This window comes from Myotis brandtii, unplaced genomic scaffold (genome assembly GCF_000412655.1).
Source record: "Myotis brandtii unplaced genomic scaffold, ASM41265v1 scaffold122, whole genome shotgun sequence".
Classification (NCBI taxonomy): Eukaryota; Metazoa; Chordata; class Mammalia; order Chiroptera; family Vespertilionidae; genus Myotis; species Myotis brandtii.
Window position 1 is genome coordinate 1,889,990 of NW_005354255.1, and position 12,081 is coordinate 1,902,070.

A 12,081-nucleotide genomic window follows, 5' to 3' on the forward strand; every position below is an offset into this window, starting at 1 on the left:
TTCCTGTGACCCACACAGGCTGCCCTGACCTGGCCCTCGGACCCCCTCCCCAGGCTAGTGCAGCTGAGGACCGGATCCGGGAGCTGGAGGAGGCCATGGCCGGGGAGCGTGACAGGTTCCGGAAGATGCTGGATGCTAAGGAGCTGGAGATGACGGAAATGCGAGATGTGATGCAGCAGCAGCTGGCCGAGTACCAGGAGCTGCTGGACGTCAAGCTGGCTCTGGACATGGAGATCAGCGCCTACCGCAAGCTGCTGGAGGGCGAGGAGGAGGGAGAGGGGGAGGCAGGAGGTTGCTGGCTAGGAGGAGACATCAGGTGGCATGAGGGGTGATCCAAGAAGGGAGAGGGTGGGAGGTGGAGGGTGGGGTTTTTAGGGAGGTGTAAGGAGGAGAGGCCAGCCTGGGGCCAGTCAGGATAGACTGCTGAGTAAGTCCGCCCACCTTGCACTGTCCAGGCTCTTCTGGTCTGACCTTAAGCCAACAGGCTCTCGCTGCCACCACCAGTCACCCTGTGCCCCTTTCCCCAGGCTGAAGCTTTCCCCCAGCCCATCGTCACGGGTCACCATCTCAAGGGCCACCTCGAGCAGCGGCAGCAGTGTGTCCATGATGGGACGCTCTGGCCGCAGCAAGCGGAGGCGGCTAGAGACAGAGGAGCCACCGGGCACAGGCTCCAGTGGCATCAGCTTGGGCAGCGGCAGCAGCAGCAGCAGCAGCTTCCACCTGGCCCAGCAGGCCTCAGCCTCGGGCAGCGTTAGCATTGAGGAGATCGACCTGGAGGGCAAGTTTGTGCAGCTGAAGAACAGCTCCGACAAGGTAAGGGGCCTTGCCGCTGGGGCGGAGGGCTCCCCAGTTGGGTCTGGGCTGTGTTTCAGGCAGTTCCCCTTTGCAGGACCAGTCTCTGGGGAACTGGAGGATCAAGAGGCAGGTGCTAGAAGGGGAGGAGATTGCCTACAAGTTCACACCTAAGTATGTGCTCCGGGCTGGCCAGACTGTCACGGTAGGTGGCTTTGGAAGGGCAGGTGGGCTGAGCGGAGGGAGTTGCAGGGATAGGGAGAGTGGCCACCAGTGGGAGGGGGATGGCAGCAGCAACCACATAGGTGACAGAATGTGTGATGGGGCTGGAGAAGCAGGACCTGGCTTGGGGATGGAGTAGTGGTTGAGTACCCGGTTTTGAGAAAAGCTGCCACAAATCACGTGTGTGCCGGCCTAGTTCCATTGGGCCCTCCCTAGAGCCCTTTGGAATGCCTAATTGTTATGCCAGGATCCCATGGTGGAGGTGGGTCAGTCCAGGCTTTCTGGGCCAGTGGGAATTGGCAAGAGATATAACAGTCATGGGCATGGGCATGGGCATGGGCCCTGGAGCTAACAGGCTTCAGATCCCAGCTCATCCTATTTGCCAAGATGAATGTCCTTGGCCACTATGAACTTCAGTCTCTTCTTCCATACCCTAGTGATCATTTCTGGGTAGGATCCAGAAAGGCTGGAAGGATTAAACGCCTGGTGCATCAAAAGGGGGGCTCTGGTAAGGGACTGGCTAACAGCACTGAGGGAGGCCTCTTTGTGTCTCCAGGTGTGGGCAGCTGGTGCAGGGGTGGCCCACAGCCCCCCATCGACACTTGTGTGGAAGAGTCAGAACAGCTGGGGGACAGGCGAGAGCTTCCGGACTGTCCTGGTCAACGCCGATGGGGAGGTGGGTGCTTGGGGCTTGGATGTGGGGTTCCTCTGCCTCAGTCCTTGGGTCTCCTCTGTCCACCTCACACCACACCACCAGCCAGTGCAGGAAGGAGCCCTGGGGTGGAGCCTCGGCCAGCGGAGCCAGTGAAGGCAGCCCTGGGCCTGGTCCCCAGATGGCACTCTGCAGTGTGGTGACACCCTGAGCAAGCATGTTGACTGCCACCAACGTGGGCTGGGCCCCTGCACCTGAGGAGTTGGTGGCCATGGCTCTTGTCTTACACAGGAAGTGGCCATCAGAACGGTGAAACAGTCCTCGGTGGTGCGGGAGACCGAGAACGGGGAGGAGGGAGAAGAAGAGGGAGCCGAGTTTGGCGAGGAGGATCTTTTCCATCAGCAGGTAGGGCCCCGGGGGGCTCATTCGGGCGCGCACACGCACACACGTGCACCCACAGGCCCTGCTGGCTGGTCCTTGGCACCACAAGGCTCCCTCAGCTCCTGGCTCTGCTGGGCCCTGCGGTTTGTAGCTGGAGACGGCCATGGGGCAGCATTCCTTGCCTCTAGGTCTTGCCTGTTGTGTGGACCTCAGGGTACGAGTCCAGGGACCCTGGGAGTGGGGTGTTGACAGCGGACTGCCTCTCTAGGTGGCACCGCTGGGACTGCCCTCATGGTCTCAGAGAATGCTCTGGCACCATGATTTTGGTCGGAGAATGGTGACTTAAATAATGGCCTTTGGGGAGAAGATGGAGAACCTAGCACCAACCGTGTTAGACACAGTGTTTGAGACAAAATTGTGATGTGTTATGTAGCTTAAAACATCAGTAAGGGAGACATGGAAGGTTCTGGAACAGGGACAGCTGATGCCGTTAGCCTTGTCATCTTGTGGGGGGCTGGTCTTCCTGAGGTGGCTCAGGCCCTGGGCTGGCCCAGCCCCTCCCGGGGGGGTTGGGGGCCACCAGCCCCACGTGACTGCTGCTGTCCTCCCTCCAGGGGGACCCGAGGACCACCTCGAGAGGCTGCCGCGTGATGTGAACGGAACACGCCTCACCACATCTTTCCCCAGAGCCACTGAAGACTATTTTTATATCATTGGCTTTCTTCAGTCCTTCACACATTTCTAGAGCATTTTTAAGCAAACTGCCAGATGTGGGGTGGGTCTGTTCTGTTCTGTCAGTGGGTTTCTATGGGCCCTCCCTCCAACCACTGTCCAGGTGTCTTTCGGTGCCCGTTTCCCGTGGGTTGAACTCCAGGCCCAGGAACCTACTGGCTGATGGGTTTGGTCTTGGAGGCTGGAGGGGCCCACGTACTGCCCCTCCCTCCCCAGTCTAACGGGACGGCAGAGAAGCCGCAGGGATTCAGTAGGTGTCCTTTGTGTTATTAAGCTTTTAAAAACCAAAATCAGAGACCAGGTTCCTGCCTGGTGGGATAGGGGTGTCCCCAGTGGGTTTGGTGGCTCTGCCCACCAGAACATGGTGTGGGAGCTCTTGGGAGTCACAGGTTTTACTGTCCGCCTGGCTTCAGGGTTGTTGCAGCTCCTGCTCTGAAGGTGTTGAGTGGCAGCAGGGTTTTCCGCCGGTGTCAATCAGGGCACCGTTGGGTGGGGGCTCCTCGTTCCCATGACGGCTGCCAAACCAGACCAGTAGGACAGGAGAGGAGGAAACCTGGGGCAGGAGCACTTCCAACCCAAGACGCAACCAGGTCCAGTGAGGGCCCAGGGTGAACCTCGGCAGCACACGCCTCAGGTTCTAGAACCAGGTCCACGTGTAACCACTTCGTGCCTCCTGTCACGAAGACACTGACTTCAGGGTGAGCCCCTGGATGCACCCCCAAATACACCTCGTGCCGGGGCTGAATGCCAGCCTCCCGCCTCCATATATATATATATATATATGGTGACCCCAAAAAATGTATACACACACTTTGAATAATTATAAAGGCAGTGTTTATTAAAACACATTTCATTTTCAAAATTGAGCTATCAGCTATTACAGTGTGTACATTTTTTGTGGACGCACTGTATTCTGCACATATATCACTGTTCTTGCTTCTATCTGTAACTCTTGCGGAAATTATGTTACTCAGGCCACTGCCAGCTGACCCCTTTAGGGTGGTTCCATGTCACAGGCTAGCTTCTGGCTGCCCAGTGACCCTCTCTGCATTAGCCTACCGTTTACAGCCCCCACCTAGATACACAGAAGTTATTTTTTTAATGGATATTTATTTTTTTACATTGGTCAGTACTCAGATTGCCGATCCTGCTTCCATGGCTCAGGCCAGTCATGGGGACAGCCCCCAGGGAGCCTGTCCGTGAGCTCTGAGCCCGCAGATGGCACACTTCTTCAGAAAGGGCAGCTCAAGTCTTACTTAAACACTCGCTATGAGCCAGGGCGGCGTGCTGCCTGGGCAGCAGTCTCAGAGCACCCAGTGGCTGGCCCTGCGGGTCCCCTGGCTGGGAGAAGCACACCTGCCCATTTGCCCTGCACACACCCCCAGGCCTGGCTTTCCTTGGGAATTGCTTACAGTGAGGAGGTGGAGCCCCAGTGGCTGACAACCTAAATGTGCTGTTGTGTTGAGTTCACCCATAGCCCTCGCTTTACATCTGGGTCCTCCCCATGGCCACCCTACGTTCCCAGGCCTAGGAGGGAAGGGTGTCACCAGGACTCAAAGAAGGGTCTGGTGGGCCCCAGAGAGCTTGCCCGCCTGGCAGTGCAGCACCCTGTACCCCACCCGAACCTCTCCTGGGAGTGCTTGCAGGGCTCCTGGGGCTGAAGGTTGTGTGCACCCCCCACCCCAGACAAAAGAGGCACTGACATCCAGTGACATTTTGGGGGAATCTGGGAGATCAAAACTGGGTCCTTGAATTTGGGTCTGGTTTGCTAACAGTCATTCTCAGTTACAAGCTCATGGACAGAAAGGGAGAGCCCCTCCCCCCCAGTGCTTGGCAGAGGCCTTGGGTGGAGCTGGGAAGTGGTCCAGGCCACCAGGGGGGAGGGTCATCTGGACCCGGGGGTGACACTCACCAGTAATCAAGTGTTTGGAACCATGGAGCAGAAATCAGTGTGAAATTGCTGCCATGGCCTGGGAAACAGTGCACGTGTCCTTAAACAAGCTGAGCTTTAAGCCACTTACAATGATGCAGAAGTGAGTCCTCCGTCTGAGCCCTTGTCATGTGACTGAACCCAGCATTGTTCCCAGAGAAAACCAGACCGGCCCCCAGCAGCGGCGAGGGGGCGGCCTGCAGGGAGGTGTCTGCGAGGGCACTAGTCCAGAGCCCAGCCTGGGCGCCCACCCAGGACATGGCCACTCAGCTAGTTTCCTAGCGGAGACTCGTACAGCGGCCCCTGCAGTTGTGTTCACATTAGCATACCCACAGGGCTAACCTTCCCCAGCAGAGCTGCTCACCAGGTTTCCCGTCCAACCCGACACCTCAGCACAACTAGCAGTGGAGGAGGCTTCCAGAACTGCGGGGGGGGGGGGGGGGGGGGTCTGCACTTTCATTTCAGATGTATTGGTGGTTTTTAAGGTGCATGCCAAATGTGTGGTCTTTTTTTTTTTTTCCCCTCCAATGCTTTGTAATATACATTTTCTGACTGGAAACGTTTTTGTACAACACTCCAATAAACATTTTGCTTTTAAGTTGTGCCTCTGAGCTTACTTTGAAGCCGGTTACCGAAACCCAACTGCTAAAATGCCAATGGGCTTCTTCCCAGAAAGAGACTCACTAGAGGGGTCTGGGGATGGGGCAGTGCAGGGTCCCATGACCTCGCCCCTCCCAGGAGCAAACTCAGATACACACACAGACAATCCTTTATCCCTGAGAGACAACAGGGCTGAACCAGTGGTTTCTGACAAGGCAGAGCTGAGCAGAAGGCTCGGTGGGAACCCTCTGCGGTGAGCACCATGGCTCGTGTCCCGCCACCTGCACAGGGGAGCGCAGCGGTGGTTCCAGCCACACTGCCCAGACCCTCTGCCTCTGAACAGAGGGACATCAGGGCCCCGGGTCTCCACCTGAGACTCATGCTTAGGTACCCGCTAGGCTCCTACCAACGGCCCAAACCACCTGACAGCCATAACCTACACAGGCCACTTTCTGTACAAGGAGAAGAAGGGGAGGCTCCATCCAGGGGTCTGTTCCAGGCTTATGTTTCATGAGCCTATTGGCCTGAACAAGGAGCAAGTGGGGTCACACCGTCACCACACACCTGGCCTCCTTCCCCAGCAATCCTTAGGCACCAGCTCACCTCCTACTGACTGGCCAAACCCCTGGCACACGCAGCCTACAGTCTACCACATCAGAACACTTTTCCATGACTGGGAGAGAGCGCTATCGTGTCTAGTTCTTTTCTTTTTCTTTCTTTTAGGATATTTTTCCATTGATTTTTAGAGAGAGGGAAAGACAGAGAGAAATTTCGATGTGAGAGAAACACATTGATTGGTTGCCTCCCGCATGCTCCCCAACCAGGGCCAAGGATTGAGTCTGCAACCAAGGCACGTGCCCTTGACCGGATTCAAATCCGGGACCCTTCAGTCTACAGGCCTACGCTCTACTCACCTAGCCAAACTGGCTAGGGCTATTTTGTCTAATTCTTAACCCTCATACACAGTTAAACAAAATGAAAAGACAAAATATCTTTCAAAGGAACGAGAAAAACATCCATAAAAACATCTTAAGGAAATGGAAATAAGTAATTTGCTTGATAAAGAATTCAAAGAAACAGTCATGATGATGCTCACCAAACTGGAGAGGTATTTAGGGAGAATTTCAACAAAGAGAAAGTATAAGAAAGAACCAAGCGGGGGGGGGGGGGGGGGGGATGTCAATTAGGGGAAAACTTTAGACAATAAAAAAAAAGACCAAGCAAACCTGAGGAGTACAACAAATGAAATGGAAAATACAGTAGAAGGGGGAAACTTTGCACATTCAATTGGTCCATCCATGATGGTGTCCATCTGTGAGGCTGAAGTAGGTAGAGAAAGCTGCAGGCCACTTACAAGACTTGTGATGTTCTGATACTGGCCAGAGAGAGAGGGCTATTACAAAGGGTTTGGTTTCCTAAACTTCTAATGAGATTCACTTAGGACACACACACACACACACGCACACGCACACACACAAAGAATAACATCCTAAAACTTAAATGGGATCACAAAAGACCCAAACATCCAAAGAAATCGTGAGAAAGAACAAAGTGGGAGATATCACGATCCCTGATATCAAACAATAAAGCTACAATAAAACAGTATGGGACTGGCATAAAAACAGATATATAGATCAATAGAATAGAATAGAGAGCCCAGAAATAAATCATCCCTAATACAGACAATTTCTGACAACGGAGGCAGACTCATAGACACAGAGAACAAACAGGTTTGCCAGAAGGGAGGGGTTTGGGGAGTTGGGTGAAAAGGACATCTGAAACTAATATTGACTGTCAACTGTAATTGAAAAATAAAATTAGAGGACCGAGATGGCAGTGGAGGTAAATGCTGTTACTCACTGTCTGGAGTTCGATTCCGGCCAAGGGCATGTACCTTGGTTGCAGGCACATCCCCAGTAGGGAGTGTGCAGGAGGCAGCTGATCGATGTTTCTAACTCTCTATCCCTCTCCCTTTCTCTCTGTAAAAAATCAATAAAATATATTTTTTTAAAAAATTACAACTAAAACACAGAACCACCATCACTCAGAACCACCTGAAGTCTGCCTGAATGGAAGTCCTACAACTAGAAAAGTAAACAAGAAAGCACACTGAGGCTGGTAGGAGCGGGGGAGGCAATTAAGGGCTGGGCACCTGAGTATGGTGTTTCTTTGGTGTTTCTTTAATCGGGAGGGAGATCTCCAAGGCCTCCAGTGAGAAGCGGGGGGTCCCAGCCCCAAACCAGACCCCCAGCCCAGGGTTCCAGAGCTGGGAAGAGTAAGTCCCCGTAACTTTGGGCTGTAAAATACAGTGGGGATTGTGGCGGATGGAATTCCAGGTGTTCCTCTTAAACGGCCCACAAAAGAGCTTACATGGTCATTTCCTCCTAGCTCCAGCACCGGGCTGCGGCTTTGGGGAAATCCAGGGACGTACAGGGAGGAACTGGATTGTCTGGCATTGGGGCCGGAACTCAGGGGCAGCTTTCTCCCAGACAGGGTGCCCACAGGGGTCACTGTTCCTATGCTGGGACCTCCCCCATCGAAGAGCTGACTGGCGGCCATATCTGAGTTTCCATCAGTGTGGCCCACACTGTTCGCTTGGCTCTGGTGATTCCCTGAGACCCCACCCAACCCAATTTGCAGTCCCACCCCAGCTGTTTGCAGCTGCTTTTCCATATGAATGGCCTGTCCTGGCTCAGGCTTCACGCTTTGCTCAAATCTCTTAAACAAGCAGCAGCTGGAGTCAGCATGCCCCAAACCTACCAATAAAAGGCCCAATACCCAGCACTAGCACCAGCCTGCCCTGCCTCACAGCTGGGCCTCGCCTGGGCACTTCCTAGCCCAATACAAATAGCAGGCATCTGCGGATCTCTCTGTACCTTCTGTCGGGTGGCCCCAGGCAGTGGCTAACTCTGCACCTTCCAAGAGGCCCCACAGACAGTGTACCCTGTAGACAGCTTCAGACCATACCATATTACAACTCTACACATCCACAAGTGACACACAACACATGCGAGGGGCCAACTCAGGGAGCACCAAAGCCCCATTGAAGCAAGTCCTGCTCCCCAGGGGTGTCTCCTGCATAGCAGCTCTTCCACTGTAGATGCAGCTGGTCCTCACAGCCAACTGGAATGGAGGCCAATTCCTCCCAGTGATGCCAACACCAATTAACTACAACAAGACTATGCAGCCCACACAGGGGTGTACCTATAGTGACCAGCTCAGGTGACTGGGGAGGCTGAGCCACTGGGCCCTACAGGACGCCTATTATACAAGGCCCACTACCAATTTCAGGAGATATAACAGCTCTACCTAATACATAGAAACAAACAGAGGGAAGCAGCCAAAATGCAAAGACAAAGAAACATGTTACAAATGAAAGAAATGGAAGCAAGCAAGCAAGCTACTGGATACAGAGTTCAAAACAATAGTTTACTCAAGGATCTTAATGACAATTTCAAGGGACTTAATGAGAGTTTCAAGGGACTTACTGAGACTTTCAAGGATCTTAGAATGTCAAAGATATAAAAAAAGACCAGTTGGAAACTAAGCATACACTAACTGAAATAAAGAATAGCTTACAGGGATTCAACAGTAGCTTGCAGGAAGTAAAAAACACGCAATCAAAAGAGCAAAAAGAATACAAAAATATGAAGATAGTGTAAGGAGCCTCTTACACTATCTTTCAAGCATACCAATATTTGCATTATGGGAGTGCCAGAAGGAGAAGAGAGAGAGCAAGATATTGAAAACCTATTTGAAGAAATAATGACAGAAAACTTCCCCTACCTGGTGAAAGAAATAGACTTACAAGTCCAGGAAGCACAGAGTTCCAAACAAGAGGAACCCAAAGAGGCCCACACCAAGACACATCATAATTAAAATGCCAAGGGTTAAAGACAAAGAGATAATCTTTTTTTTAAAGCAGTCCCTGCTGGCTTTCTTTTTCTTTTCTTTTTTTTAACATATATTTTATTGATTTTTACAGAGAGGGAGAAGGAAAGAGAAACATCGATGAGAGAGAAACATTAATCAGCTGTCTCCTGCATGCCCCCTACTGGGGATCGAGCCTGCAACCAAGGTACATGCCCTTGACTGGAATTGAACCCGGGACGATTCAGCCCCCAGGCTGACACTCTATCCACTAAGTCAAACCGGTTAGGGCCAAAGAGAGAGTTAAAAGCAGTAAGAGAAAAGTAGTTAGTTACCTACAAGGAAGCACCCATATGACTGTCAGCTGACTTCTCAACAGAAACTTTTTAAAAAAATATATTTTATTGATTTTTTACAGAGAGGAAGGGAAAGGGATAGAGAGTTAGAAACATCGATGAGAGAGAAACATCGATTAGCTGCCTCCTGCACACCCCCCACTGGGGATGTGCCCACAACCGAGGTACATGCCCTTGACTGGAATCAAACCTGGGACCTTTCAGTCCACAGGCCGATGCTCTATCCACTGAGCCAAACCAGTTACGGCTCAACAGAAACTTTGCAGGCCAGAAGGGAGTGGCAAGAAATAGTCAAAATGATGAATAGCACCTGTCCAACATGGCTCAGTGGTTGAGCATCAACCTATGAACCAGGAGGTCATGGTTCAATTCCCGATCAGGGCACATGCCTGGGTTATGGGCGTGATCCTCAGTATGGGATGTGCAGAAGGCAGCCAATCAATGATTCTCTCTCATCACTGATGTTTCTCTCTCTCTCTTCCGCTCTGAAATCAGAAAAAAAATAAAAATAAATAAATAAACACAGGAGAACCAAGATGGCAGCGTAGGCAAACGCCTGTACTCGCTGCCTCCCACAACCACATCAAAATTACAACTAAAATACAGAACTGTCATTTAGAACCACCAGAAAACTGGCTGAATGTAGGTCCTACCACTAGAGAAGTAAAGGAAAAAGGACACTGAGACTGGTAGGAGGTGCGGAGGTGCAGAACGGGCTGGTCTGGCACTCACATGTGCCGCTTTTTTAACCGGGAGGGAGATCACCTCTGTGGAGGCGCCTGGAGGAGCAAGGGGTCCCAGAGCTGGGAAAAGAAGTCCCTCCGGCAGTAAGAACTACGGACTGTAGAAACCAGTGTGGATTGGGACTCAGTGACACACAGGCTGCTGGAGACCCAGCTGCTCCTCTTAAAAGGCCGGCACCACGAACTGAACTTATAAGGTCCTGCTTCCTCTGAGCTCCAGTGGTGGGTGAGGCTCTGGGGGACCCAGACACATACGGGGAGAAACTGGACTGTCTGGCATCAGGGCAGGAACTCGGGGCAGCTTTCTTCTAGACCAGGGGTCCTCAAACTACGGCCTGCGGGCCACATGCAAATACAAATATTGTATTTGTTCCCGTTTTGTTTTTTTACTTCAAAATAAGATATGTGCAGTGTGCATAGGAATTTGTTCATAGTTTTTTTAAAACTGTAGTCTGGCCTTCCAACCGTCTGAGGGACAATGAACTGGCCCCCTGTTTAAAAAGTTTGAGGACCCCTGTTCTAGACAGAGGTGCTTGCAGTTGTCATTATTCCTGTGCTGGGACCTCCCCAGTGCAGGGCTGACTGGCAGCCATTGCTGTTTGCTCCACCCTGGTGATTCCTTGAGACCCAACCCCACTCAATTTACAACCCCACCCAAGCTGTGCACAGCGGCTTTTGCATATGAATGGCCTGTCCTTTCTCAGGCTAAACACCTGCAGCTGGGTCAAACAAGCTGCAACTGGGTCAGGGAGTCCCAAACCTATCAATAAAAGGACCAAGACCTGGCACCAGCACTAGCCTGCCTTGCTTCACAGCTGGGCCTCATCTGGGCACTTCCAAACCTGATACAAAGAGGAGGAATCTGCAGATCTCTCTGTAGCTCCTGCTGGGTGGCCCCAAGCAGTGGCTGACTTTGCACCTCCCTGGACACCCAAGAGCCAGTGTACCCAGTGGTCAGTGTGAGACCATACCAGATTACAACTCTTCATATCCATAAGCGACACATTCAAGGGGCAGACTCAGTGAGCACCAAAGCCCCACTGAAGGAAGACCTGCTCCATAAGGGTGTCTCCTGCACAGCAGCTCTCCCACTATAGTCGCAGCTGGTCTCACCAGCCAATTGGCCTGGAGGTCAATTCCTCCCAGTGACAACAGCAGCAATCAAGGCTCAACTACAACAAGACTGTGCTCACAGCCCAGAAAGGGGTGCACCAAGAGTGTCCACCTCAGGTGATTGGGGAGTCTGAGCCACTGGGCTCTATAGGACACTTGCTACACAAGGCCACTCTATCAACTCAAGGAGACATAGCAGCTTTACCTAATTAATACATAGAAACAAACACAGGGAAACAGCCAAAATGCAGAGACAAAGAAACATGTCACAAATGAAAGAAATGGAGAAAGCAAACTACTGGATATAGAGTTTAAAACCATAATTATAAGGTTACTCAAGAAACTTCTAGAAATCTCCAAGTGACTTGGTGAGACTTTCAAGGATCTTAGTGAGAATGCCAAAAAAATGGAAAAGGACCAGTCAGAAATTAAGCGTACACTGACTGAAATAAAGAATAATATACAGAGATTCAACAGTAGACTAGAGGATCCCAAGAATCAAATCAACAATTTGAAATATGAGGAAGCAACCAGAAGAGCAAAAGGAAAAAAGAATCCAAAAGTATGAAGATAGCGTAAGGAACCTCTAGGACAACTTCAAGCGTACCAACATCTGAATTATGGGGGTGCCAGAAGAAGAGAGAGAACAAGATATTGAAAACCTATTTGAAGAAATAATGACAGAAAACT

At 51.7% G+C, this 12,081-nt stretch overlaps 1 protein-coding gene across 1 annotated transcript in view; it reads left to right on the forward strand.

The window, feature by feature from the left end:
- LMNB2 (lamin B2) overlaps window positions 1–5,307 on the forward strand; it is a 35,101-nt gene extending 29,794 nt beyond the window's left edge. The window contains exons 7-12 of the mRNA XM_005858860.2: window positions 54–272; window positions 526–813; window positions 890–997; window positions 1,571–1,690; window positions 1,958–2,071; window positions 2,662–5,307. Coding sequence (XP_005858922.1) covers window positions 54–272; window positions 526–813; window positions 890–997; window positions 1,571–1,690; window positions 1,958–2,071; window positions 2,662–2,703 — 891 coding nt within the window. The 3' untranslated portion in view covers window positions 2,704–5,307. The remainder of the gene's footprint in view (window positions 1–53; window positions 273–525; window positions 814–889; window positions 998–1,570; window positions 1,691–1,957; window positions 2,072–2,661) is intronic.
- Window positions 5,308–12,081: the final 6,774 nt, after the last annotated feature.